Genomic DNA, 27,998 nt, shown 5'->3' on the forward strand with positions numbered 1-27,998 from the left:
CTGCAGGAAGGTGTTGTTTTACACTATGGTTCTGTATTTAGATCTGTTAATAGGAGGTTGCAGGCTGAGCATTGCTTGTTCCCAACTGCTTGCCAAATTTCCTGAAGAATTCTCTTTGTCATGCAAGCTTTCCCTTATGGCATGGTGCTTACATGCTGTACATGCCTCTGCTGCCACGTTAAGTAATATCATCTCTTGATTAAATCCAGAGGAACAACATGATTATTTGTGCTACTGGAATAAGTCATAAATGCATTAGAAATGCATCTGTTTTTACCTCTGCATCTCCTGACTCAGGTTTTAAGTTCTACGCCTTTTTAATGGCTGTAATAATTGCTGTTTTAATGAGATCTGTAATTCATAGAAACAGTTACATATGGAGGTGTAAAAACAAACAAAACTTGAGAGCAGTGTTTAAGAGCCTCATAGTGGTGTGGGCACACTTCTCTCCTGTTGAGAGTAGCTGGGTAGTGTTCCTTGTGTAAATGCCAGGAATACTGCTCTAAGGCCTGCAACAGACTTTTCATATCATAGGATGGCTTGAGTTAGAAGGGACCTTGAAGATCATCGAGTTCCAAACCCCATGCTAGGGGCAAAGTATGGAGGCAAAATGGCTCAGCAACAGTCTCACTACTTGGAAGACACAATTTTTTCTTGTACCACTATGTGGAGCTAGCTCATGTCTGAATAGTTTGAGGCAGTTTTGACTTTTGGGGCTGGTTCTGTCTTTTAAAGGTCTCATAGCAGGATATTAGACTACTAACCCTTTGGTAGAACTACCTCACCTCTGTGGGCTGCAGTCAAATTATCCTGCACCCCAGGCAACCCCTGGCCTTTTCACTTGTTTGTTGAATGGCCTGATAAACATTCCTTGCCAGGCAGTTTAAAAAAAAAAAGTTTCCAGCACAGTAAGCACAGCCATCTTATCCCTGGCTTTTGCCCCCATGACTCATTCGTCTTTATTCCTATTTTTGTCTGTAATTACATTAATTTTGTTTTGTTTTTAACAGCATGTTGGTTGTCTTGCTGTACAACTCCAGGTGAAAATGAAGCTCATGTTTTTGCTGTGAGAGGAGTAGCTGGTTCTCTACCCACACTTCTGGACCTGACATCTCTTAGTCCGTAATGATAAAGGTACTGTGTCTTATCCCTGTTACCTACGTATCTGTTTTAGAGGAGAGCTGATGTGCACTCATTCTGCAGTAACACACAATTATATTTTGGTTTAATCAGTGAAGGTGTGGTCCATGCTAAATCCAGATATTGCTCCCTAAGCAACTTGTCTGTCTGCGCAAATGTCACGGTCTACTCATTCCTGATATGAATTCTGATAGAGGATGAGTATTTGTCCTTTTTAGTTTATTCTTTTTGATCCCAATGCTTCTGCCTTATAGCTTAAGAAATTTGTAATGGAAGAAATGTTTTCCTACAGTCATGTTTTGAAAACAAGTATCATCTGACAGTAATCAGTGTCACTGAACAAAGCGGTTAGAAAAACAACAGCCCTGTCACTACTTAGCTGACACAAACATGCTGTCCATGTTAGAACTAATGCAAAGTTAAGTATGGCAAAAATAAGTTAAGGAGCAGATAAATGCAAAAAAGGGACTCTTAAGTGACTTCTGGAGATTCAGATGTCATCTTCTGTTATGTTGCTTCTGTGTCTTACAGTAGCTGTTATCAGTAGTTCAGGAAGTGAGCTGCTGAGATGCAGATAAAATTTAGTACTGCTGATAAGGAAGTGAAATGATTGAAATGCCTGGTGTAGTGCTAGATAAGATGAAATGCCTAGTATATCACAGAAGCAAAATTCTAGCAAGATCCAGTGAGGCTGTACAGCCTAGAAGGCTTTAGGCTACCTGGGTGACCACCGTACAATCAAAACAAAATGGGAACTTTATACCAGGAAACCTCTCTGCACAGATCTCTTCGTTTAAGCATGGGAGGATTTTGTGTTTCCGATTACATCAAGAGGTTTACAGTAAGTATTTTGTTGTTCCCGTAGTTTGGAAGTAAAAATTGACTGGATGTGACAGTATTGGCTACTGTGCCTTTTGTGAAGTGGTGTGCGTTGGATGTTCTTAGCTGCTTTGTGCAGTGTTTTCGCTTGCAGAGCACCAGCTGATGTTGAGGAGGGGCTTCTGGAATGCTTTGTGCAGGCTTTGCCTTTGTAAAGAAATAAGTTCCTGTGAGAGCCTTGACACATTAAAACTTTTCATCCGAATGATGTGTTTGTATGATGTCTGACTGACATTCAGATTATATGGAAGTCAGTTGTTACAACTTTTGCTTTACTAATCATATGTCTGAGAACTATAAGACCATTAATATGTCAGGAAGGCTTACACAGGGTGATTTCGTGGGGACCCAAATTCTGCATCAGCCCGTTTAAGCTAATGCGATCAACTGAAGCACTGTGTGCTTAACACCTCAAATGTGTGTTCTGTGGTAGGATGTAAAAGTTGTAAAAAGAACGCTATTGAGGAAATGAAGTGAGTCTGTCTCCAAAAAAATACCATTTACTGACAGTCTACTAACACTGCAAAAAGAGGCAGATATTGAGACAGTACTGGTGGAACAGAGAATAGTAATCTACTTTTCCACCACTTTAAGCTATCCATCAAACAGTAGTGTTGAATGCTATCTGTAGAGTTAGGTTTTGGTTGCTATAGATGCAGGGAGTCTGGGGAAAACAAAGCTTGTATTTCCTTCCATTTGCATGTTATTCTACTACTTAAAAAAACTTGAGCCTTTACCATCCAGGCAGAAGCAGAAACATAAACTTAAGCAAACTTAAAAAGAATACCATGCGATTCTGTGGTAAGGATGTTCAGTTAATGTTTTTTTAGGAAGCTGTGTTGTCATGCAAAACAAGCATTGCAGCAGATAGTGGGTTTTGTTGGTTTGCTGTTTGAAGAGGCCATTCTTTCAAAATTTTGAGGAAAGGATTGTCTCATAGGTCTTATGTGATAATGGCTCTAATGGACTTTAATAAAGAGCTTGTATTTGTAGTTATCTTCATTCTCTAATGAGGCAGTAGACTAGGTGAACTAAATAAGATCTAGAAGAGTTGGAGAAATTAACAGATTTTCTTCAACAGATATAATTTTATTCCATTCTATGAATATATTAGATTCACTATGTAACATTATGGCCAACAGTACAATGTGATTTTAATCATATTGTTTGAATTTATTGCATCATATGCAATAAAAAAAAAATTTTACATCATATGGGGGGGGGGAGGGGTTATTGATTTATTGTCTATTTATATTAGCAAAACAGGAAAAAAAAGATGGATTTAATTGAATACACTAATCAGCTGTTCTTCATATTGAACAGATAATGTTGTATTTAAATTGCTGATATTGAGCTTCTGGCTAAAGACAAGTCTTAAATATGAAATATGTGCTTGTGAATTTCTTTTAATTGCCTTTGTTTTTGACAAGACAAACTTCTGGACAATTAATTTTTGTTTGTTCCTGTGGAAATGAAAATAAAATGTATTCCAGGAAGAATTATAGGAATTGGCTTTAGAACCACAAAAGCAACTTACCCTGGGATTTATTTTTATTTTTATTTTTTTTTTGGGACTAGTGATGTCTCAGGAAAAGATGATCAATACTGCAGTTATCTGTGTTGTTCTGTGGCTTAGCTCTCTGCAGCCCAGGATTAGTATTTCTCAGTAACATGAAGGCTGTGCTGGAGTTCAGAATATCTAATTTCTCTCTAATTCATCTGTTGGGTGACTGAGTAATACTTTTATATTCAGTGACTCAGTTTCCCTTTCTTTATAACTGATGATAACGGTACTTCCCTTCTGAAAATGTATAAGGTCTAGAGGTAGAAACTGTCTTAGATTTAGTTTGATTTTTATAATTGGTTTTCCTTGTCCTCAATGAGCTAAGAATCAAAAGTATCTTGATTTTTGGTTGTTTTGTACTGGGTTGTTATCTCAGACCATCACACCAAAACTCATTATGATTATCAATTGGGAAATTATTCTTTATGTTGTTCACAAAGCTAATAGTTCAATTTTATGCAACAGTATGAAAGGAAAGATGCTTTTGAAGAATACAACCAGCAGAAAAGCACATAAGATCAAATAGTGTCTTGGACCATGCATGCAACTTTTACTAGAACTGGTAAGAACTGCTTTAATCCAGGAACTTGCTATTAAGCGTAGTGAGATCTCTCTTCTCCTGCATGGAGTAGCAGCTTGTAAATTGGGTCTGAATCTGTTCTGGCAGGAGCTAGAGAGTGTATGTATTCTTTTAATATTACTTGTTGCAACTTGGAGCTTGTTGTTTGCTTGTTTGTTGACTGTAGTCTCTTTCTGGCTTAGACTTGATGATCTGCCCGCTTGCACTGAAGTGGTTGACTCAGCTGGTCCTGGTGATGTGGAAGGATTTGTAATGATAGTTGACTCTGAAAACTGATAAAAGTGTTTAGAGATTGCTTGAAAACTTGTGTTATTGCTCAGATATACAATGGAAGATGTCTCCTGTAGCTTATGCTTAAGCAGTAAGACAAAGGATTTGGTTGTTGAACTGATTTAAAGTTTTTGTTAGGAGAGATGGCAAAAGGTGTGTTCTAACACATCTGAAGATGGGGTTGCCTTTTGAAGATCTTTTGCGCATCTGGTATGAATGCTGCATTCTATGTATATTGTTTTTAGCTGGACATATAAACCTTTACCTAAAGGAATGTGAGTGGCTTAATTGCAGGTATTTGATTATCTGGGAAGAGACTGTAAAAACCACCAGCTTTTGTGCTTAAGTTCCCTTACTCTGAGTCCTTTTTTGAAGCAGAACTTGTCTTGAGGCTAAGCCTGAACTGATGTAGTTATTCCCGTGTTTGAATGACGTCAAACCAAAATGTCAGAGAGATCAGAATCAGCAGGTGAATATAGCACAGAACAGACTTCATTATAGGAGAGATGACTATTTGTTCCATCTTAAATTTCCTTAATGTGGTATTTTGGTTATTACTGGAGAATGGCAATGTCAAGAAGTGCTCTTTTTAATAAATGAGTGAATTCCTCTGCTGTGTTTCTGGTTTAGATTTTCACCAAAAACAACCATTATTAGTAAGTTTCAACTGGGATGGAATTGTTTTCTTTGGAGTGTCTGGTATGATGCTATGTTTTGGTTCTGGGAGAAAATGATTATTGCAAATTACCAAGTTAGTGGTGTTGTGTGCGTTCTTCTCATAATCTTTTAAACCTGATTTTTAAAAAAAAATGTATATTTCCAAAGTAGGAAGGAAACAGAAGATAACAAGGCAGTGCCATTTGGTGATTCCCTCTTCTCTTACAAAGGCATGCTGCTCATAAAGCAGAGACTTTGAGGGCTCTGACAGAAAGCCAATGATATTCCAAGCCAGCAAGAATATTTGTGCTGGTTTTCCTTACGTTGGCGCAAATTCTGGGTTATGCATAGTCTTCCTCTGAAAAATTGACTGTCTAGAAATAACACTTTCTTGTGCAACAGATCTGAGAGGCCTTATCTCATCACTTCAGTGGCAAGGATTTCCTTTAACTGTTTTTATTCCTACTGGCCTTACTGTGCAACCAAGACTTACTCTTGTAAATGAGAAAGCATCTTGCAAATGAGAGGCAAAGCAATTTAATAGCGGGTTTGAATCAGCAGGCATTACTGGGAACTGACAGCATTTGATGTAAAATCACTGAAATTCAGAAGAAGCAGAACCAGCAGCAGGACTTCTCTATTCGGTTTCCAAAGAGCTCTTTGCTGGAGGATGTGGAGGGATGGGAGACTTTACCAGTGGCAGCCTTCTGGTCCAGGCTGGTAAAATGTTTTGGTAGATGTTTGGATAAAAAAGAAAAGAATGGAAATTAAAAGCAGTGAGACATCTTAGTGCATTTTCTGTGGGCAACAGACTTGATGGTAAGAGGTCATGACTCGGGGTCAGTTGAATAAATGTGGACGGGCAACAGGTGCTTTCTTGGCCTCCTGAGAGGAAAGTAACCTGGAGGAAGAATGCAGGGGGTCTTGTTAAGCCGTGTGGGCGGGTGATAGACTGTTATCTAGAAATCTTGTTACTTTGATGTAAATTAAATGTCATAATTTTATCTGTTCAGCTATCTGCTGTCAGCTGCTTGACAGGGATGCATTAAGATATTCCTCATGATCTCAAGTTCCATTAATGTGTCCTTAGCCGCTGCCTATGAGCATTATGACTTACTGTGTTAACAGTTTTCTGTCACTAAACGTGCATAGAAAGGTAACAAAGAGTTTATGTAATGAATGTTCATACTATGTTGGGGTGATGCTGTAGTAAAGTGGAACTTTTGCCTGCTAGGCAGTATTTAAATGTGTCATGCTGGGGTCAGATGGGGAGACTGGTAGTGCTTTACAGACATTTGCACTATGCAGGTGGGTTTCAACCAACAGCTGACATGAATAATACATTAAATGTCAGGTTCTTGGCCTTTTAAAGCAGGTGTGGTCCAGTTCTTGGTAGGTCACTTTTTGTCTGATCACATCAGGAAGCCCCACTATTTCATGGACAGGTTTATCCAAGCTGTATGGCGTATTTTGACCTTGGAAGTTATTTTTCTATATTAAGTTGAAACCTGTTTTAGTACTTGTCATTTGTCCTGAGAATTGCTATCTTACTGAACCACTTTTCTGTGGATGTGATTTACTGTTTTTCGCGTGGCTGGGAAATGTGCTGTTTGTGGGAAGTTACTCACTGGTGGAGAGCTTAGTTTTGCAGAAGTTTATGTATCTTAAAGTTTAGCTACCTCTTCATTTGCTCAGGGGAGAATTAATTTTGTGTTCATGAGCAGCAGCGACTGGATATGGGTTAAGAAGGCTTTCAGCACAGCTTGAAAAGGTTGCCTGCTGGCCACTGAATATGTAAAGGATATTTATTAGGTTTTTTTGCATGAGTAACATTCAGTAGCTGTAGCCAAATTTTGAATTTGTCTGCTGTCTTTTCTTTTTTTTGTAGGGACTGAATGTTTACCACATCTGATTCTTCATCTTCTTAGAACTCTGAATTGCAACCTTTGCAAACTTCTCCATTTACCTGCATATTTTTAGTTGTCTCCAGTTATACTGTGTTACTGGAGGCAATGCAATAATCTAATGAGATGATCTGTTTGAGCAGCTGGTTTTAACCTCTGTGACATTTCTTGTTTGGGATATAAGCCTCTGGTATTACTTTAGTACATGCTGTAGATTTTTTTTTCTCCTCTGTTTAGTTCATCTTTGTTCCTATTGCAAATGTTTTTTTCATTCTTTTGTGTCAGAGCTAGCAAAGAGGGATCTTAGCTCAACTGCTGCATAGTAGATTCTTAAACCATTCTTTCTGTTGAATGCAAATGTTTCTCTTGTCTCCTGACATCAGTCTTTCACAACTGGGAGTGTGTGTGGGACTGAAGCCAAAGTGGAATAAACTCTCATTTGCCTCTTGAGGATAGAAGATTCTTTGGCATCATCAGTTGAAGGTCACTTGTAGTTCTGGTTCTCCAGAATTTGTGTACTTTTTTTTCATGCTCTCCTGAGATACTTGATAGCCTGGAGATGTTTTAAAGATATTCTGAGATATTTTAAAGGTATCCCAAAAGTTTATTTCAGTTCAGCTCTTGATGGGATGAAGGTGCAGATGCAGTTTGCAGATGACCTGCAAACTCCAGATCACAGTGCTTATTTCCTAGTAATGGGAGACAAAGTATAAGAATCTTTTATTCTGAGTTTACATTCAGACTGTGATGTGGCTCGCCAGTTATATTTGCCAATGACAATGTGGGGTGCATGAGCAGAGCTCTGCTATGCGCAGTGGTCCTGTGTTAAATTGCTGTTAATCATTACTTGTACAACACTTCACATTCTTCAGATGTAATTTGGAAAGTATTGGACATGAAACAATTTCTGTAGCAGTGTCTGAATACAACACATTATATGCTATGGGTTCTTATAAAGTAAGGGCGAGTTTAATAGGTTAGAGTGTTTCTCAGAGTAAAAATACTTTTGTGTGTGGTATAAGGATGCATACACAGTGACTTGCAGTGTGTAAGTTTTAGTATTAAAAGACTGGAATCTGTCAATGAAACAATGTGCTCTCTTTGAGCTGCTTCAGTGAGATGTGAACATTAGGCACTAAATGGTCTGAACAAAAATTACCTTCTGCTGTAATTTAGAGCAAAAGGAATAAAAGATTTCTGCCTATACTTAAGTGTATTTTCACCCTGTAGTAGAAATGCTATGTCATGGCCTGAAGCAGTGATGGAGCTATTGGTGGGAAGGCAGCGCCCACCCAGGTGAGCTCAGGTGCATGCAATGTACCTGAGTGACTGGAAGGGGTGGAGCTAGGATGTGCCCCTTCACAGACCTCATTTAAGGGTTGGCAGTGGAGGTAAGGGTGTCTCTTGCTGGCTATTCCTGCCTACCTGAGGCCTTCAAAAAGTAAGCAGCTCTTTTCTTTCATTTCTGTATCCATGGCTGCTGCATTTGGTCTAGTTCCCATTTGTTGCAGCCAAAGACTTTGCCACCCTGCTGTTATCATGCAATTATAGCTTTACTAAGACAAAACAATCAGTTGAATTCATTTAGGACAGTTTTTCTTTGTGTGTTTAACAGCCTTTAAAAAGTTGGGAGAAGGAAGGGGGGGAAATTAAGTCACTTTGTGAGTGATGTTTTAAATTTCTCACTATAGACCAACTGATGTTTCCTTTTTCTTTGTCCATCACCCTGCCTGTAATTTTGCAGGTCTTATACATCGCTACTTACATCCTGCTATGTGCCTGTATGTTGAACAGCTGTATCTGAATAGGAGTCAGCTTTGGCTGTCTTTTCTCTGCATGTACATTAGAGAATCCTAGCAAGGAGTATTCTCTTACAGAAGTGGCAAGGACTATTTACTTTCATAAAAGGGTAATTTTAATATTGTTACTACTGACTCTGTATTGCGTAGAGAAAGGATTTTAATTTCTGTGATGTCTTATCTCATACAGTGAATTCATTTAAATAATTATGACTTCTTTTTGTATGCTCATTCTGAAAAATGGAAGGGATTGGAGACAAAGAGGTGCTCTGTATTGCGAAGCATTCAGGAGTGTGGAGATTGTGCAAGTATGAAATGACTGCTTTTCTGTTCTCTAGGGAATGTTGTAGACACACTAATGTAATTTAGAAGTGAAAGGAAGTCAGTAATAAATCCATAGTATGTCTAATTTAGTAATTTTGTTGGACTTGCTCTGTGTCCTCATAAAGACTTCTGCTTGCTTCACAAACACAGCCTGGGAGAAAGATATAATTTTAGAAGTTTCAGTTGACAAAGACACGCTGGTGCTGGATACGTATTTCAGATCCTTGTCATTGTACTCTATTTTTAAATTCAAGTGCCAGCCAACCTAACAAGCACAGCTTGTGTCTCTGCTGGGTGTCCTGTGTCTGTGCTGGAAAGCAGAACTCTTCCAACCTTTAGCGCAGCGCCACCACACTTATTTCTGTATTTGTTGTGTTTACTTAGGAGAAATGTTCCAGCAAGTTCTTTTTTGTATCACAGAACTAAAACTGGTCACAAAAACAGTGCTCCTCTGTACAGAGGTCTGCTTAGGCATTGGCAATTGTTAAGATGCTTGCCTATCAGCAGCCACTTGAGAAAGAATTTTAAATGGTCTTGTGACGTCAAGGAGGCCCAAGAAAATATCGCCTGGTGCCAAATTACCTCCATTGTTGAGAGCATGCAGTAAGAAATAGATAACACAGAAGTAAATCATTTGTGCAATAGCTATCTAATGATACGCTCTAGCAACTCCAATAAGTGAGATTGTCTGGTGTAGGCATAGCTAAAGAAGATTAACTTTCAGGCCCTCGTTTTCTAATTTATGATTAATGAAAAGCCAGCCTAATCTATCTAATATCCTCCTGTCTGGACAGAATGTCTGCGGGTAGCTTGGATGTGGCAGAGGGAAATGCCTTGACCAAATTACAGCCTATGAAAGTGAACAATTTTAGTATAATGGATAAAAAACTGAATCTATTGAATGAGAAGATGGACAAACTGTTGTGTTTCCAAGAAGACCTGACGGGCAAACTGCAAGGAGTTAAAGCTGTTGAGGATATAGAAAAGGGCATTAACAAGCTAACGGTATCCAGAGAAGCTCTCGATGAGACAGGTGAAATGGAAAAAGGCCTAAAGGTATCGGACAATCCTCACCAGACTGATACGCAGAGCATATGCTCAGAAGTATTGAAATTGATGAAAATTGCCCAGCTTGATGCCTTGAAGCACAAGGAGAGACTGGCAAAGATAGAGGGAAGGATTGAAACACTGGATAAAGTGATTACACTAATGGGAGAAGTATTAAAAAATTCTAAAGTAGTGGATTTTATTCTCAAAGGCGTTGTGCCCTGGAAGAAGGGAAGTCTACTGGAAAGCTTTGTTGAGGTTGGTTTTCTTTTACTAGTCTTGATGAAGTGCTTTGTAAAGCAACAAGTCTCTCCTGATGATTCTTTTTTGCCTTAACGTTTGTAATTCAGGTTTTCGTTTTAGAATTGCTGTTGCAGGTTACTGCCACAACCTCTAAGTTATAAGCATTTTGAGGCAGACATAGTCTTAAAATGTGCCTGAAAATACCTAAAGTCCTAAGAGTGTGCCAGGCAATCCCGTAACAAGCATGAAAAACAGATTCCTACTATAAAAGATTCAGCTTCTAATGGTGCCTGAAGATCAGCAATGTCATTCACGTTGGTGACAGAGCTGAGGTTCCAGTGGAAGGTAGGAATAATAATGTACCGTGAAGTATTTACTGAAGGAAGCTGCTTCTATTTTCTTCATAGATCATGAACTCTGAAAGCATTAAAAGTTTTGAAAATTCATGCTGACTTTTGTTTATATGACCGAGCAGCTTTGTATGTTTTCAGATACTTAAGTTGTCTTTAGCCATGTTTTTATGATGAACCTGTGACTTCATGAACTGTATCGGCATCGTTCACTCCTCAAATCAAGTAGCTCTTGTGGATTTGCATATGCAGTATCCATCAGTTCTTTGATAACAATTCCAAAGCATTTCCTAATTACTAAAGATAGTGAGGAAGGAACAGGTAAGACTGAAATATAGTTGATATGGTATTTGGAACTGATTGAACTTGCTTTCTGCAAGTAAAGTGTTTAGAATTAGTTGCGGTCAATGGGAGTTGAGTCTTCATGATGACTTGTGTTCTGTTACTGGCCGAAAAAAATACAAGTGTGAGGGAGAGCTCCGTGAGTTGAAATGTTTGTCCATTCCAAGAGTCTCCTACAGTCAGTTTCTAAGTGAACAGTAAGGAGGGATATAGATAACTGCGATTAGAGCAGCACCGGAGGAACGTTTCCCACAGACTTGTAGCATGCAGTCAGGATTAATCATTAGTTAGCTAGTGAATACTACCTTATTAATGTTAGTGAAAAAGAAGGTCTGAGGTCATAAATTCATTCAAGATATGTGAATGGGGACTCGGATGAGAGGTACGGTGACCTGATGAACTGGGGTTAGGTGGAGATCTCTGTCCCAAGATTTGACTGCTGCCTTGGATGAAGAACTCACAAAGTGTATTGGGCAAGTAAACTGTTTGGAGCTAACTCCACTTTTTCTGAAGTACCACAGTTGTTCTCCTTTCTTGTTACTGGGAAGCTTTTGAAATTGAAGCATGAGATTAGTTCTAAGACTTTAGGATATGTCTGTGCTTTGATCACGGGCTGCTGAGTAGTCTGATATTTGAACTCGTTTTAAATTGGAGAGGTAGTAAATTTATGTGACCTAGCTGGAGTAATGTGGAGGAAAGCGTGGGTGAATTTAAAAATTCAGCTTGTGCTGAGCCCTGTGTTAACTTTGGTCCATTTTTTTTTGGACCGTTTTGTAATGTGTCCAAAAAGATTCACGGTTGCATTGGGGTTGAACACAAAGTATTTTCTCCTTGCGTGTTGCTATTTTCCAACCTGTGCTGTTTTGTAATGACACGCTGCTTATCACAGTTGGCTTTGTACAAGGTTACTAAGAATGGGGGTGGGAGTGGGGAGGTCATGTTTTCATTTTTTGGTGAAGCTGTTGGCTGATGGTATGACAGCATTCCTGGGATGCCATAGGAATGCTTATGGAAGGAGTGTTCAAAGTTGAGTCAAATTGATAAAAGGCTGTGAATGGAGCTTTATAAGATCTAGGCCGCTTTTTTATTTAACAAAACAGCAACAAGCAACAAAATAAACAACAGAAAAAAATTAAGCTGTCCCTTATCCAAGGCTTTTTTTGCACATAGGACTTTGCAAGTAAATGTTCCCCATGGTTGTTGTTGCGGGTTTGCTTGGAGCTGTGATAAAGATGGTAACAGTATTTTACTTTCTGGGGCTTTAATTCTTGTGGTGGGGGAAAAGGCTGGAGGGAGGTGTTCTGTAGTGGAATTCATAAGGTTGTAGCATGAAAAATGCAGTGACTGTTTTTACTTGCAAGAAAAAGGAGATGGTTTGCAGCAGACTTCTAATTGAGTATCTGCAGGAAAAATTTGAGATGTTCCTTGTTGGCTTATATGAATGAGAATAAGAGGCTGCTTATCACTAGATTTAAATAGGCCACAAGATGTTATATCTTTTCCTATTTTTGTATATTGCTTTGTGCAAATATTTTATTGCTAATGTATTGCTTTGTGAAGTGTTACAGTGATGCTGTTACAAAACAAAAAAAGTCTTCTCAGTGCTGTGTTAATTGCAGGATGAAATTTGCTTAAAGTAGAAAAAAAAAATCTTTTTAACCATACTAAAGGTAACTGATATGAGAGTTATAATAAGAAATAGGGGTTCCTTGTATAACCTCTATCACTGCTCAAATAATGAATCTCTAGATGCCTTAAGACAAATATATCACTGTATCTGCAACAACATCTTTCAGCCAACAGTCAACAAGTATTGGAAATTGGAAATACAAAATGATTTTATCTTCTAATAATTGTGTTTCACATGGCATGGTTTTAAATCATATGAGCAAGGGTGACTTGAGGCAGAATGTCTTATAAAGGACATTTTGGGAAGCAGTGACATTACCTAAGATGTTGCTCTGTGCCATCTTGCTTTAGAAGTATGCCTTTTTGTAAAAGTAGGGAGAGATCAAAAAAAAGTGGAGGGGAAAAAAAAAGCAGAAGTAACAAAAAAATTAAAGTCGATTGTTGTAAATACCCATTTTACAGGGTCTCAACTTATGAGGTTAGAGAAACCCAGTGAAAATTAAACACCCTTGAGTGTAACTGTTGTTTTTGTCTTTTTCAGGCCAAGGAAAAGCTTGAAGAGAGTGGTTCAAAACCGAAGCATGTACTTAGTAACAGAGGAACCCAAACTGAAAGCAGTGAGCCTTCTGAAGGTGTGTATCACTCTGGGCGTGCTACCATCTTTGGCTCTAGGATGTGCTGCAGACCAACTAGAAACTGAATAGCCTGCCATTTTCCACTAAATGTACTACAGAGGAATTACTATGAATGAATTATTGAGAAAATAGTAATGTTCTCTTCTTCTTTGTAATCTGGCTCTTAAATCAACCCCTCCGGAAACCTTGAAGCACATGAAATTAAAAGCAGCATCTTTGCTTGGCTATGCTGTTTCCTTTTTTTGGTATTACAGTGATCTGAATTAAGAGAGCACTCCTGGTTTGGAGGTACAGCAGAGGTGTGGCAGTATCACCTAGGAGACAGCTCCCAAATTTTTGTCTTAGTACAGCTCGAAGAGCATTTTCTTCCCCCTTTGGAACAGGGGTGTATTAACATTACAAACATGTTTTTGTTTTTTATAAACAAGTTTAATTGCCACATCAGCGTTAGATTCTTTAGGGTGTAGCTGTCTGGACATTGCCGTATCACATCCATTATTAATACCTGTGAAGTTGCAATGCCATGAATGTGAGCTTAGTAGACCTGTTGTCCACAAAAAATGTCAGCAGGTCCCTTAAATTATGGGTGTGTATGTTGAGTGGGTGTGTTACTTCCTCTTTTTTTGTTACCACTTCTGCCATGGATAGCTTATTAATGTTGTGTTTCACTCAGATAGTAAAACTGGGAAAAAATTGGATGAAAATAGTGGAGGATGCAAGAAGGTGAATGCTTCAAGTGCTGTTGCCCACAAAGCTGACTCCAGACCCCAGACTAAAGAGAGGACAGCACAGCAGAAAGCAGTGGAAGGTACTGGAAAAGCGTGGAGCTGTCAACAGCAGAAAGATGTTGGTGTCAAAGCTTTGAATCAACATAATAGTCTTCCCTTTGTGAATCAAGATCATGTAGGCAACCAAGATGTTCCTGTTAAAGCTCGCAATATGGGTAGAGCGCCATGCACAGATGAATGTCACAAGCAGCTTTTTCATCAGAAACTCAAAGAGAATGAAAACAAACCTCCGTCACAGAGTACGGCATTGCAGGAAGCTGTGCCCTCTACATCCCAGGCTGTATCTGACACAGGGTGTGAAGTGACACAAACCAGGTAATGGCTTTGCTGGTAGTTTTCTGTATGATCTGAAACCATTCCACATGTTAAAAAAGGAAACGTAACAGATTATTCAAAGGCGTCATCTCCTGCTTAGGCAAGCTCCAGGGGGAAAATGGCCAAGCTGGGGAAGGTGCAGTGGGATCTTATAAACAATTAAGGCAAAAAACTCAAAGTATCAAGAACTCCTTGTGAAGTTTGTCAGAAGCCAGTAAGTTAGAGGGCTAGGCATGGGAGATTTGATGTGATGGGCTACTGTGTATTAGAGAAAGGTGACTGCCATTCTGCATCACAAGTAGACGGACCTTATTAGACTACTCTTTTCCAACTTCTCTGTTTCTATAAACATGGGACTGAAAGGAAGTATTTTGTTTCTCTTTATGCCCTAAGTGGTTTTTAAAGCTTTTTTCTTTTTTTCATGCTTTGGTCACCTAAAGATATGACCAGTTTATTCATCTTTTAAATTCTAATAGTCTTATCTTTGGGTAAGATGAGGTGTATATTTTAATTTGAAGTTTCCACCATTGTGGTCTCTTCTCCAACATTCAGGAGCAAATTGTGTACAGCACTTAGAAATTGATATCCCCAAATCTGTTATTGTAATAGCATTAAGAAACAGGACCTCCCCATGTTTTGCCTCTGGCTCATGAGGCTTCAATAAGTGGAGCTGGGTCCGTACTGCCTTGAAGGCTCCGACATTGAGGCTAGCTCAGGTGTTTGTGAAGAAGCTGATGAACAGTTGTTGTCCCCGTGGTGTTTGATGCTGGTTAAAAATGATATGGCAGGAGTGAACTTGCACACAGACAGAAGGTTTTGCAGTGGTTCAGTGGTTTGGCACAGGAGCTATGTGGGTACCAACGTGTTTGGTGTAGAGAGTTGGGAAGCCAACAGAAAACCAGAAGGCAGAACCTAGAGTAAATCCTGGGAAAAGTTCACACTCCTGAACAAGGTCCCTATTATGTTTGTGTGTGAAGTCATGAATGTGGTAAATGCATCTTTAAAATGCATGCTGCTTTTAGTGGAGTCTGTAAGCCCATTCAGAAGTGTCAAAAGAACATTGTGTTCTTCTGTTTGGAGACATGCCCAAGAGTCCTCTTGAGTTCAGGCTTGTCTAGATAGCAGTGGAAGTGTTTGCTCAGAGCAGTGTTCAGTGCTCTGAATAGCTCAGTCCTGGTGCAGTTTAAATTCATAGCACAAGGCAGCAGCTGTGAAAGGTGATAAAACTGAGAAACTTCAGGCTTCTGTTATGCAAAAGCGGAAACACATTTTGTCTGTTTTGTAATGAGGTGGCTCCTTTGAAAGAGGCATTAATTCTGGGGAATTAGGGAAATATTCCAAGTTTTCTAGTAGTTGGAACATCAGGGAGAATAGTATTAACAGGTTGAGAGTTATGGAAGTTATGTTTTTAGCAGAAAGTTGTGGAAAAAATGCTATCCCATAAGACACAGATACGTTTGACTGTGCAGGTCAGCCAGCTGGAGGGAACTGGAATGAATACAAACACTGAGATTCTTAGAGCTGTATGAGCAGTTGGATGCTTGGATACTGAGCCTGTAACTGGTGAAGACGGTCTCTACCAGCTCTTTACCCACAGGAATGATAGCTCGTTAGACCAACTGTAATAGATGATAGAAGTTGTATGAGCTTTCTGATGGTGGGGTTAGTACTTTGGAGTTTGCAAGGCATGTTCTGCTCAGGTGAAGCAGTCAAGGATCAAGATCAAGAAAAAATATATCCATGTTTTTCAATGCTTTCTCCTTAGTGTTTTATTTCCTCAGAAGGTTAGTATAATTACACTTCTTTAATACTATAGAAATCTGCATTTTAAGAATTTTCTGAGTTTCTGTGTGAAGTTGTGAAAGAAAGTCTAGGTATCTATGTGAATTGCCAACTGCTTGCTCTGCAGGATAGCCATTGATGTGACTGAAGTGAAAGAAAAGACTGAGATGACCAAAGAAGGAAACTCAAATGATCTCAGCCATAAAAATCCCAAAGCAAAATCCCCGTCCTCTTTACCATCAGAAGTGGAAGGATGTAAACAGCTGCCTGGTAAATCCAAACTTGAACAGACTCCAAAGATTATCAGCACTGAATCAAATCAAGAAGCAAAAGAAAAAAAGAAGCAAAATGAACTTGCACCAAAAACAGGGAAGCAACAGCCGCTATTGAACAAGCCCAAGCCAATTAAAAAGGCTGAAGACAAGTCAGAATTAAAATGCAAGCCCATAGTTTCACAGAGTACCACTGCAGCAGGGCCAAAGAAAGATCTGGGAATACAAGTCAAAATTCATCAAGGAACGATAAAAGTAAAAGATTCCGTGGCAGTTACCCACTCTGACAGGAGAGAATCTGAGCCCCACTGTTCAGTGGGAAGTGAAAATGATGTGGGTCAGTGTGCAGGAACAGAGATAGAGAACACTAAGTCATTGGAAGCTGGCAAAGAGCTTTCCACACAGGATGAGATGATCATTGGTAAGCTGCTTTTGCACTGAGTTTGTGCTGTCTGTGTGTATTGTATGTAAAATAATAGCTGGAGTAGTGCATGCTACACCACGTGAGTCTTACACTTGAGTGTTTAACTCCAATTAAGAGTATAAGCACCACAGATAAGTTTGATGATCAAAACCAAGAGATCAATGTTAGTACAGTTTATTTTAATAGTACTTTTGCTTCAAGAAGGTATTTTGGGTAAAAAAAATTCCTTTCAGATAAAATTAAGTGGAATGTGTATTTCTGCTGAAGAAGTAATATTGACAAAACACAGTCCTTCAGATACAGTATTCATGCATTAAGGTAGAGTAAGTAAACTGGGTGTGCTGCTGCAACTACGGACTGAAGAGAACAGAAGAATGTTGCAGGACAAGTGTCTTGTTTGGTCTTTATGCTGTTGGCCATAGATATCCATTAGTGTGTGAATGCTTCTGTTGTTTCAGGCAGCAGACGTGAAATTCCCAGAATGCGTGTATATGTGTAGATGTCCTGATCTGTATCTGATGCTCTCAGCAGTGGCGGCAAGAAAATGAACTTGCATACATGTTAAACTGCCTGCCAGGTTATCTGGAGTTTAACTTTAAAATTACTTTGAATGAGCATCAATGTGAGTGGATGGTAGAATCTTTATCCTAGAAGAGCTTAGACATTAAACATATAATAGTTAAATAATTTAACTCCCAGGAACTGATTAAATTAATCATTTAAATGTTTACAGCGCTTACTACGATGTTGCTAGTAGAAGCTTCCTGAATTAACTGATATCTGTGCTGATATTGTTTATCACTGTTGTGTATTCATGCTGGTTTTCCCAGTTAGCTTATCAAAATGAACAAAAAGGTCAAATATAATTTTATTTATTTTTTTTCTGAAACTTCCAGATATTTTTGTTGAGAGGCCTCTTTTGTTAACACATGAGCTCAAACATTAACCTCACTGGGCTCTTTCAGCATTGCTGTGTTAAGACCAACAGGGTTGGGAGGTAGGATCTTGTCCTCAGTGATTGGCCTTTATCCATCATCTTTAGAAGGGTTCTAATGGTAGAAGTCTGTACTTGAAGCAGCAGAGAGATTTTGACTATTTTTTTATCTCCTTTACAACCATCTAGAAATAATGCTTTTAAATCTGATTTAGGTTGTTTTTGTTTTTTTACTTAATGAGAAGCCAAGTGATTGTGTGTGCTCAACTGATTTGCATTTAAAAACGAGCAGTTCCATTGCTTCTGGTGTTTTACCTGTGTTTCACTCTAAACATAGTGGAAAGAATTGCATGCTTAATGTTTATAGATACTTCACTGCTTGTCTGAATTCCAGTAGAAGGTAGGTACCATGAAAATTAAAGGCAATTGAGACTTCTCGTTATACTGAGCAAACAAAATGAAATTATATGCGTGCCCTGTGGACTGAGAATGTTGGTGTGAGGGAGATGAAGCTGCAGCGATGATGGAGAAATGTCTCAGTGACCAGGTTTTCTCATCTTTAGATGACAGCCCTTCTCCCCCTGCTCCTTTTGAACATCGCATAGTGAGTGTCAAGCTAACGGAGGTGACAGCATGCTACTCAGTGTGTCGTCATGAAGTCCTTGGAGGGTAAGTCTCTCTGCCCCCTTTTGCTGTACTGCAGGTGGTAGCTAATTGTGAAGAAGTGCAGTTAGCTTGGGAACTGGTAATTGCCTTCAAATGGCATCAAGATTTGTATGGGAGAGGCACGTGTAAGCTCACTGCAGCCAGAGCAGTTGCTTAGTGGATCAGAATGCTCAGCACTCTCTTTCAGCAGCATGGGGAGTGATGGATACCAGCTTATTTCTTCAATTTACAGTTCTGCGTGGAGCAAAAGGGGTTTAAAATGCATATAACTATTTTTTCATGTAACTTATGAATACTTTCCCCTCAATTTTGATAACATCACTTTCTCCCCACCTTTCTTAGTCCTTTAAGCTTTGAAGAAGTTGTTTTTAACTGATACGGCAAGAAGAGAGTAAATTTGGCCTACAATAATAGAGAAGCAAGAAGAGAGAATGCAGATAACATGCCAGATTGCTCATCTCTTCATCCTCCAGACCTCTGGGGCTACCATAGTTGACCTTTTATGAACCTGTCTGTGGGGCACCTCTAAGTCCCTTAGATTACTGGCTTCTGCCTCAGTTCCATTTTCAGACTCCTGGCTGTGCTTTTGGATGCTATTTGCATTTGTTGTAGTAATCTTGGCTACAGCTGGAGTCTTGAGAAAAAGTCAGCAGACCCTGTTAGGGGTCGGGCAGCTTCCAAAATCTTTATTCCAGCTGAACTTTGTGTTGAAGAAAACTAAGGGGAAAAAATAATTACTTTGACCTTGCATTTATTCTTGACTTGTGGAAAGTGTACAGCTGCTTCAGCTTTTGTATTCTTGTCTACTTGCATATCTAACAAGAAGGTTTGGTTTACAGATTAATCCAAGTATGAATATGGCTTAAGTATAGGCCTGATGATGCAATAGCAGAAAAAATGATGTTTAGAAATCATCTCAAGGGGAATTAATGTATCTGGGTGACATGGGGGAGAATTTACAACATGCAAGAAATGTGGTTTGTGGAGCAGATACAGTTACTGGTGTTAGTCATTTTAAAAGTTATGAGAGCAAGACAGAAATATCCTTGTTAATATGCCCACTAACACATCACTGGAGGACGGCAAATGGGTACAGTTACAGAACTGAAAAAGAATATCACCAGGTCATCATACCACAGTGAAACGTAGTAATACGAAGGGGCATAATATTTTAATGTAAGCGTTGAACAACTGGCTGGAAAGATAAAACTAATCCTTCATAAGCTGAGAGAAAGAGGAGATTGATGCTGCTGGCCACCTGATTCTGTTCACTTTGTACTGGGCTATTTTTAATCAATGATAAGAATAGTTTGAAAACTCTCTGCAGTGAGTTATTTTCCTATCTTTTGTTTGGTACCAACAGGGGGCGTTTTGGGCAAGTTCATAAGTGCACAGAAGTCTCAACTGGTCTCAATTTGGCAGCCAAAATCATTAAAGTGAAAGGAGCAAAAGAAAAGGTAACTATGTTTCTGTGAACCTAAATGAGTTTGTGCTGTAAACCACGTGAATTGATTCATTTGCACTGAACCTCCCGATAGGTGTCAACTATCATTGCATGGTACCAAATGTTAGGACTTGTCTTTTAAAGCAGTAGCTTGGGCCTCATGTGACTGTTGGTCATTTCTAGTGTTTGTGACTAAGCCATGTGTTCACATGAAACCTGTGATATAGCTGCTATAGGATTTTAAATTACGGTATATTCAAATATATTGGACTTAAGGAGCATATTTGCTCTTTATTTATTTATTTATTTATTTATTTTCCAGGAGGAAGTGAAAAATGAAATTAACATCATGAACCAATTAAATCACGTGAATTTGATCCAACTTTATGATGCCTTTGAAGCCAAAAATAATGTGACTTTGATCATGGAATAGTAAGTTTAAATGATTTCGGGAACTGTTGGGATTTGGGGTTTGCTTTGGTCATGAAGGGGAGTGGATAACAACTCTGAGGTTTGAAAAAGACTTGAGTAGCTTTCCAGCCTGTGAGAGTGTAAGATACACATATGAAAGGCAGTATTATCATGTTAAAAAATACATACTTAGCAGGATTGCAATTTAAGCAGATGCTAAGGAAGGCAGTTATCTTCAAGCTATGAAGCTAATTACAAAACAATTAATAAACAGGATTTTGCTATGGTTCATTTTTCATTTGAATTTAACCCAGAGGCCCCAACGTTGTCCCTAGCTACCGAATTACACACAAGCGTTCAGGGCACGTAAAACCTCAGATAAGAAGCAAGTGTGAGAATATAGAAATGACAAAAGGGAGATTTCTTCAAGTACACCCGTTTGGGTTTGTTTGTTTGAAACTGAGTTTACATTACAAAACAAATTGTTAATTATGTGAAGGAAAAAAGGACACAAAATAGCAAATTTAAATATGAGACATTTTAAAATGTCTCAATCTTTTATTTAAATAATTGTAAATTTTTGCTCTGCAGAACCTTGTCAGATCTGTGCGTCTGATGTCATGTTCTATTATTATTTTGTGCAGAATTGGTTTCAGTTGTCAGCTCGGGTAATATGGCTTTCAGTTTTAAAAGTTGAATAGATCGTACAGGTTGCAGAGTTAATTTCCCTAAGCTAATAGGAAGATAATAGTAGATACTTGGTACATTCTATAGATTTTCCAGGTCTGCGTTTTGTCTCCAGATTGTGTGCCTTTGAATTTAGGTTTTGATTCTCCCCAGCTACTTTCTTACAAGTGTTAGCAGTAAGTCTCCCAGTGTGGAAGGCACTTTAGAGTGATACTTAATGTCACACACAAAAATAAGTTTCTTAAAGTCATTTAGTCTGCAGGTACTGTGTTTGCTAGTTGTGTCGTTAGGACCTGTGCTAAATTAGAAACTAAGTCTCCAACTTGCAAATAAATGAAATTAATGAGAAATTTCAGTGTTTTTAACACTTCTCTATGTTAAAATTTTAGCCTGGATGGTGGTGAATTATTTGACCGGATCACAGATGAAAACTACAATCTAACAGAGCTGGATGCAATCTTATTTACAAAACAAATTTGTGAAGGAGTCCACTACTTGCACCAGCATTATATTCTCCATTTAGATCTGAAGGTCAGTGATGTCCATCTGTGATGTTATGGTTTGCACCACTACAGTCTGTAATCGCAATAATTTCTTATTTCATTCATTTAATCTCATAAAGAAATAGACTTCCTTAATCCAACAGCCACAGTGAATGAAGTTCAAGAGAGTATTTTGGCCAGCTCTTCAGTTTTGAGTTTGGAAACTTGCTCTCTCCTTTGAAAAACAGTCACTTGGGGAGGGGGAAATAACAAATAAATGCAAAACAATAGCAAAAACAGAAACAACTTTTTGTCTTCATGAACAAAACAGAGGGTGCATTTGATATGTTTGTTTGACTTTTGTGGTACTACTTTTATAAATTCAGGGGGTAAACCATAACCATCAGTCTGTCTCTGTTGTTGTATATGAAGTGGGTGCTTTTCATTTCAAAATCTATTTATATTCAGTACAGGTATAGTGTTGTGCTGGAATGGAAGTTAAACTTCCTTACAGGAGGTCCAAAACCAAACCTTTCACTAACTCATTTGCCAGTCAGATCCTTCTCTCTTAATAGGAATAGAAGGAAAAGAATCACCCTAAAAACTATGACTACAGTCTGAGATATTTTTCTTATTCTTGCTAGGTTTGTGTTTCAGTCATACATTTAACTGAAAGTACTCTTGTATTTTTGTAGCCTGAAAACATATTGTGTGTAAGTCGCACAGGGAACCAGATAAAAATTATTGACTTTGGATTGGCAAGGAGGTAAGTGTTCAGTTAGGATTTACTTTTTTAAAAAAGCCCATTGAATTATGTTATTGGAAGTTCTTATTATATTTTTAATGCATTTATTGCCTCTGAGGTGGTTCCCACAGGTGAGTGAGCTAAATCCTATGCTGCTGCAGGCATGAGTAGTGCTGTGTGTGTTAATTATCTAATTACTTTTTCAAGAAGAGTTTCTGTTGAATAAAGATATACCGCTGTTCTCATAGTCTCAAAATGATTCCCCTTCTAAAGCTTTTACTCTAGAGACTCTGTGGAGGACATCCCATGTGAAACATAAAGCCCTCAGAGAAACAGAGGCTTTTCATTGTTCTTCTACTCAGCTTGCTTGAGTTTATTAGAAGAAAGCTGTGGGAACACATTTGTTTTAGGTTGGACAGCGTCTGCTAGATAGGTGGAACCTGGCAGAGAGCATAGCTTCTCTCATTCTGTGACAAGGGTCTATGCAAATTTTATTGCCCTTGGCCTTTTCTTCTGGTTTTACTCAGGCAAGAGGATAACTGGTGGTCTTATGTCTGCAGTCACAGCAGAATTCACTTATTTGTCTTCAAGATCTTAAAAAAGACTTCTAATTAAGGTCTTTAAAAAAGACATTAATGCTGTCCTGGTTGTCTTGGTGACTCTGCTATGCTTGCTCTGTTTTTTTGTAACACGCTTTGATTTCTGCAGATGAGATACTTGTTTCCCCAGCCTGCTCTCAGCATTGATGTCTGTTTCTGTCTGTTAAAGGTACAAACCTCGTGAAAAACTGAAGGTTAATTTTGGAACTCCAGAGTTCTTGGCTCCTGAAGTGGTGAACTATGACTTTGTTTCCTACCCAACAGACATGTGGAGCGTAGGTGTCATCACGTACATGTTGTAAGTATAAGAGGTGGTGGCAATGGCACCAAAGGCTCTATGAGAACAGACCCATGGAGGGTGTCTGTGAAACATTAGTGTGGCAGGCATTGAGCCCATCAGAATGGGACTCCTCCCAGTTTGTGCTGTTAAAAACAAACAAAAAACTTTGAGCTACAGACCTTTAATTTGAAGGTTCCTCACTGTTGGTGTTTAGTCTCTGAGCAACAAATAGCCCTTTTGATAGATATGTAAATGTTCTTCTCCTTTACACCACCTTATTTAGCAAGTTCAAGTGGATCATGTTGTGATTTCTCAGATTTTCCATTTTGATTGGATCCTTGAAGATTTATCTAAATCTTCAACTTTACATTCTGATAGTTTTATCAGCTCTCACTCAGTCTGCATCTGCCCAGAGGAATTAATGTTAAGTGCTAGGCCACAGATCATATCCCAAGTGGGAGTAAGACTTTTCTGTTGATGGCAGGATGGCTGTGGAAGGCTCTGGTGAGCGGACTTGGCGTATCAGAATTTTTCACAGATGCTTTCTGTGAATGGAATAAATGGTTTAAACTTCTTAGCCAAGAAGTTACTGAATGAAATAATGAGTTGTTGAAGCAATAAATCTGAGCCTAGAGGCTAATTGAGAACAATGTGCTGTTATTCAGAAACCAGTTTAATTCAAGCCAAACTTGGTTATAAGCTTTGATTTAAGAAAGCTCTCAAGCCCTCCTAGCTTTCCTAGTTGGGAAACCACTGAAATAGGTTCTGAGATTCCTGCTGAATTTGTCTTATTAGAGATCCATTAATGGTGCACTCTGACTTAGCTGAGTGTGCTGCTGAGTAGTAACGTTAACAATACAGATCTTGGCAGGAACTGAAAAGTAGGACTCCCATGTCTGAGAACCCTTTCTCTTAAAAAACAAAATTAGCCAAAACTATAAAACAGAAGATTCCAGGGAGAAATTAATCTTGTATATAACTATTTATTTCCCACTTCACTTTTTTTTTTTTTTTTTTTTTTTTTTTAAGGCTTAGTGGCCTGTCCCCATTCCTGGGAGAAACTGATGCAGAGACGATGAATTATGTAGTCAATTGCAACTGGGATTTTGATGCAGAAGCTTTTGAACAGCTGTCAGAGGAAGCAAAAGACTTCATTTCCAGGCTGCTTGTGAAAGAGAAAAGGTACCTACTCCTCTGATCATGAGGACAGTGTAGCACCTAATAACATGTATTTCCTTCTAGCTCTCTGTTTGAATTACAGTCAACACTGAGAACTTATCATGTGACATTTTCTTTTGCTGTTCTGTGCTTACTGGGCAGTTCCTTAGAGGCAGAAGAGAGGAAATCTGGAAGGGTTTGCTATGTACAACTCTGTCTTTAATATTCCTTCTCTGTGTAAAAGCTGTTTCTTTTGTTACTTTGAGTTCTTACAAATCCTGTCATAAGTTGTGGAACTAACTAAATTTAGGATGAATGAACACTTGTGCTTTTTAAATATGAGGCACTCTCAGAATAGATAGATGGCACCACAACTATTTTTCTTCATGCAGTGATTCAGCACTAACTTTTTTTGCATAAACTGATGAACTCATACAGCTTCTGTTTCAAAACAAAATTCAAACAAGGTGAAATAGAATATTTCAGCATGGGGCAGTCAACCCACTGCACACCCCGTCAGCAGCTTTCACACCACTCATTCCTTACACTGCAGAGTGCAGGATGAAGTTAGGACTCTACACACTGGGATGAATAGCATCTCAAGAAGCTTTTCTACTCACTTGCATTAGTTTATTTGAGGCAAACATTTATGTAATCTGTAGGTTGAGGAGCACAAGGTTCAGAGAAAATGGAGAGAAGGACGGCTGTGCTTACATGGTATTTCATTTCCTTGCAGCTACCGCATGAGTGCAACACAGTGTCTGAAGCATGAGTGGTTAAACAATCTACCTGCCAAAGCCAAGAAGTTCAAGCTTCGCCTGAAGTCCCAGTTATTGCTGCAAAGTTACATAGCTCAGAGAAAATGGAAGGTAATTAGCTTGGAAAATCTACCTCCAGAGGGAGAATCAGCTCAGTGCAGGCAGGGCCTGCTTTTTTGCATGCTGGCTCAGTTTTACTAAATTCTTGTAAATGTGAGTTTAGGAATTCTTCTGTTTGTTATTTAAAGTTTTCCTTTTTTTCCTTTACAAATTCAGAGGCTGCTGTTTAGCTTACTCTAATTTTTGCATTGACAACAGTTGTGTTGTTCTTTTGTCACTGCTGGTTTGGGATATGACATAAGGCAGTTTTGTTTCCCACTGCAGAGAGTTGAAGTCTGGGAGAGGGAGGGAAAAAAATAGGCTTAAAGACATCCAGAGAACTCCTCAGAACCTTTCTGATAAGCCCATGACTTTTCAGAAGTAAACAGTGAGTGAAGAAGTGATAAGAATTTCTACTGGTGTATCTATTGGTTTGTACATAATTGATCCTGGAAGATGAACACAGTCATCTTTTACAAATAAGCAATGGAGGAGATGTCAAGAAAACTCAGGTCCATCTCCTTCTGCCACTGGAGAGTTGTAATCCCTTATCAAGGAGTTGAATCTTATACCTTCTCAACTCTTTAGACTCAATCTGTTTCACTCCTAACGTTTGTGTTTTAAACTCATCATCTAAGACATAATGCTGTAACTCATACTAGTGCAGTTCACAATATCAGCTTTCTGTTCTACAGTAATCAGTGGTTTCTCAGTACAAAGCATTGCATTACCTCCTACTGGCAAGACTCCAGTATCATACTTCAGAATTCTTAGCATTCATTCTTAGAATTGGTGACAAATAATTTTTTTGCATTGCACTGGGTCTTGAATATCAAGGCCAAAGCTGCTGCAGCCTGTTGTAACAGTGCCTGTAACAGTGCCTGTTACAAAGGTAACCATGCTGTGTCCATAGGTAACCATGTTCCCTACAGTGCAAAGACAAGCACTGAAAGCTGGGCAGCCTTTCCTCAGGCTTTTCTTTGACTTCATTTGGCATTTCTGTGAAGGAGGGGTGCCACTTGACAATAGTATATGAAACTAAGACTTTGGGAGCTGTAGAAAGTCTGTCTCTTGCTTTAAGTGAGCTGATTTACCTGAGGCGCAGACAGAGATTGTTTTCTGGCCCTGTACTCAATTTTCCCAAGAATCACAGAATGGCTGATGTTGGCAGGGACCTCGTTTCCACCCCCCTTTCTCAAGCAGGACCACCTGGAACATGTTGCCTAGGGCCATATCCAGGTGGCTTTTTAGTAACTTGAAGGAGGGAGATGTCCTCTCTGTGCAGCCTGTTCTACTGCTCAGTCACCATTAAAGTTGTACTCACACTTGGACTGTTCTGTTTTGTTCACAGAAACATTTTTATGTGGTGGCTGCTGCCAACAGACTGAAGAGATTTCAGAGTATGTCTGTCAAGCTTGCATAAGGTTGTACGAAGCAGCTGTCACACTTGAAGATGGATGTGAAACCATAGAAGAAGAATTCAGTATCTTCAATAATTTCTATTCTGTATATAATGTCAAGTTTTGCATCTGTCGTTATCATATATCGTGTTAGTGCTCCCAAAATGTTTCTAAGCAGAGGCACTAAAATGACTTAGGAAAACAGATTATACCTTGTTTTGTTCTCGCAAGCTTCTAGTTGTACAGTGATGAACAAATAGGAAGTTAGTGGGGCTGACCTCTTCCTGGAGGCTTTATTCTGAAGATCATTGATGGCCAGTTTTTACCAGCAGTTTTCTGGCTTCTCACATCAAGCATGGGATCTCTAAAGACCTTCCTCACAACTGCTTTGTACATAAACAGTTTTAGTGGACTGCCACAAGAATTGCATAGTATTTCTCCTCAGGTTTGTTACTGGAGGCAGAAAGATCAAACTTTTGCTTTTGGGAGTAGATAGATAGGTGAAACTGCTACAGATAATAATTAGGCAGTGGCTGCTGGGCTGTTCTGCAAGTATCTCGTTATGTCCAGGGAAGATTGCCAGACATTTCATTTCAGGTTTAAAATGTGTAAATGCTTTTCATTGGGTGTGACTACAGTCCTTAGAATTATAATTTTTATTTTGAGATATTTTTTCCTTTTCAATGATTGTAATGCATTTCATCTGGAAAGTTGATGTGCAAAACAGATTCTAATGCTGTTCAGTTCCAGAGAAACAGTGTATTGCCAGACTCTGCCTTTGGCTCAGCTGGGAGGTTGAAACCCTTTTTTTCCCCAACTTGCTCTCAAACATTAGACTTTTCCTTCACAATACTAACAGTTCATGATGTCTAAAGAATTGAAGCCACCTACAGTTTCTCATCTAAAGGTGTAACATTATTTATTAGACCTATGGTTTCTATATTCTGTAGAGCTCAATGTAAACTGAACAGGCTCTTTATTAGTGATACTTTCTGGTTTTCCTAAAACTTGCTTTTCAGTGAAGACATTTAGCTGCTGCCAAGCTCCCATTAACTTATAGACTTTCATATCCCTTAAATTAGCAGAAGTGCTGGTTGCTAATAAAGAGGATTTTAAGAATGCCTTACCCTAGCCTAGTTATCTTTTTTCCACTCTAATGCTTTTCGCTTCTTCTAATTCCTGGATTCTGGACTTGTGCAATTTTTCCACTGTCAAAACAGTGAAAAATGACTGAAATCCATTGAAGTAATCTTTACAATGTATCACCTTCTGTGAAGGCCCACTTTTGTTCATATTTTCCTTCCACAGTTTTTCTGCATGGTAAATGTGGTTATATTCTTTGGTCTGTATATTTCTGAACTAATACTAATAAATTACATCATAAAGGAGCA

General features: G+C 38.8%; 1 protein-coding gene across 5 annotated transcripts; it reads left to right on the plus strand.

Moving 5' to 3' along the window:
- Nucleotides 1–1,040: 1,040 nt before the first annotated feature.
- MYLK3 (myosin light chain kinase 3) lies at nt 1,041–27,995 on the plus strand. 5 transcript variants are annotated; one of them, XM_015873963.2, is made up of 14 exons: nt 9,728–10,422; nt 13,270–13,360; nt 14,037–14,171; nt 14,262–14,466; nt 16,376–16,941; nt 18,442–18,547; nt 19,908–20,001; nt 20,311–20,420; nt 21,476–21,617; nt 22,264–22,334; nt 23,082–23,210; nt 24,222–24,374; nt 25,087–25,219; nt 26,559–27,995. In XM_015873963.2, the coding sequence occupies exons 1-14, from the start codon at nt 9,913–9,915 to the stop codon at nt 26,628–26,630; spliced, it is 2,517 nt and encodes an 838-aa protein (XP_015729449.1). In that variant the 5' UTR covers nt 9,728–9,912; the 3' UTR covers nt 26,631–27,995. The 5 variants fall into 5 exon arrangements, with proteins under 5 accessions (XP_015729452.1, XP_015729450.1, XP_015729449.1 ...); XM_015873966.2 differs by lacking the exon at nt 9,728–10,422 and adding an exon at nt 1,041–1,134 and having other exon boundaries at nt 14,037–14,466; XM_015873964.2 differs by lacking the exon at nt 9,728–10,422 and adding an exon at nt 1,848–1,981 and having other exon boundaries at nt 14,037–14,466.
- Nucleotides 27,996–27,998: the final 3 nt, after the last annotated feature.

Source organism: Coturnix japonica, chromosome 11 (genome assembly GCF_001577835.2).
Source record: "Coturnix japonica isolate 7356 chromosome 11, Coturnix japonica 2.1, whole genome shotgun sequence".
Classification (NCBI taxonomy): Eukaryota; Metazoa; Chordata; class Aves; order Galliformes; family Phasianidae; genus Coturnix; species Coturnix japonica.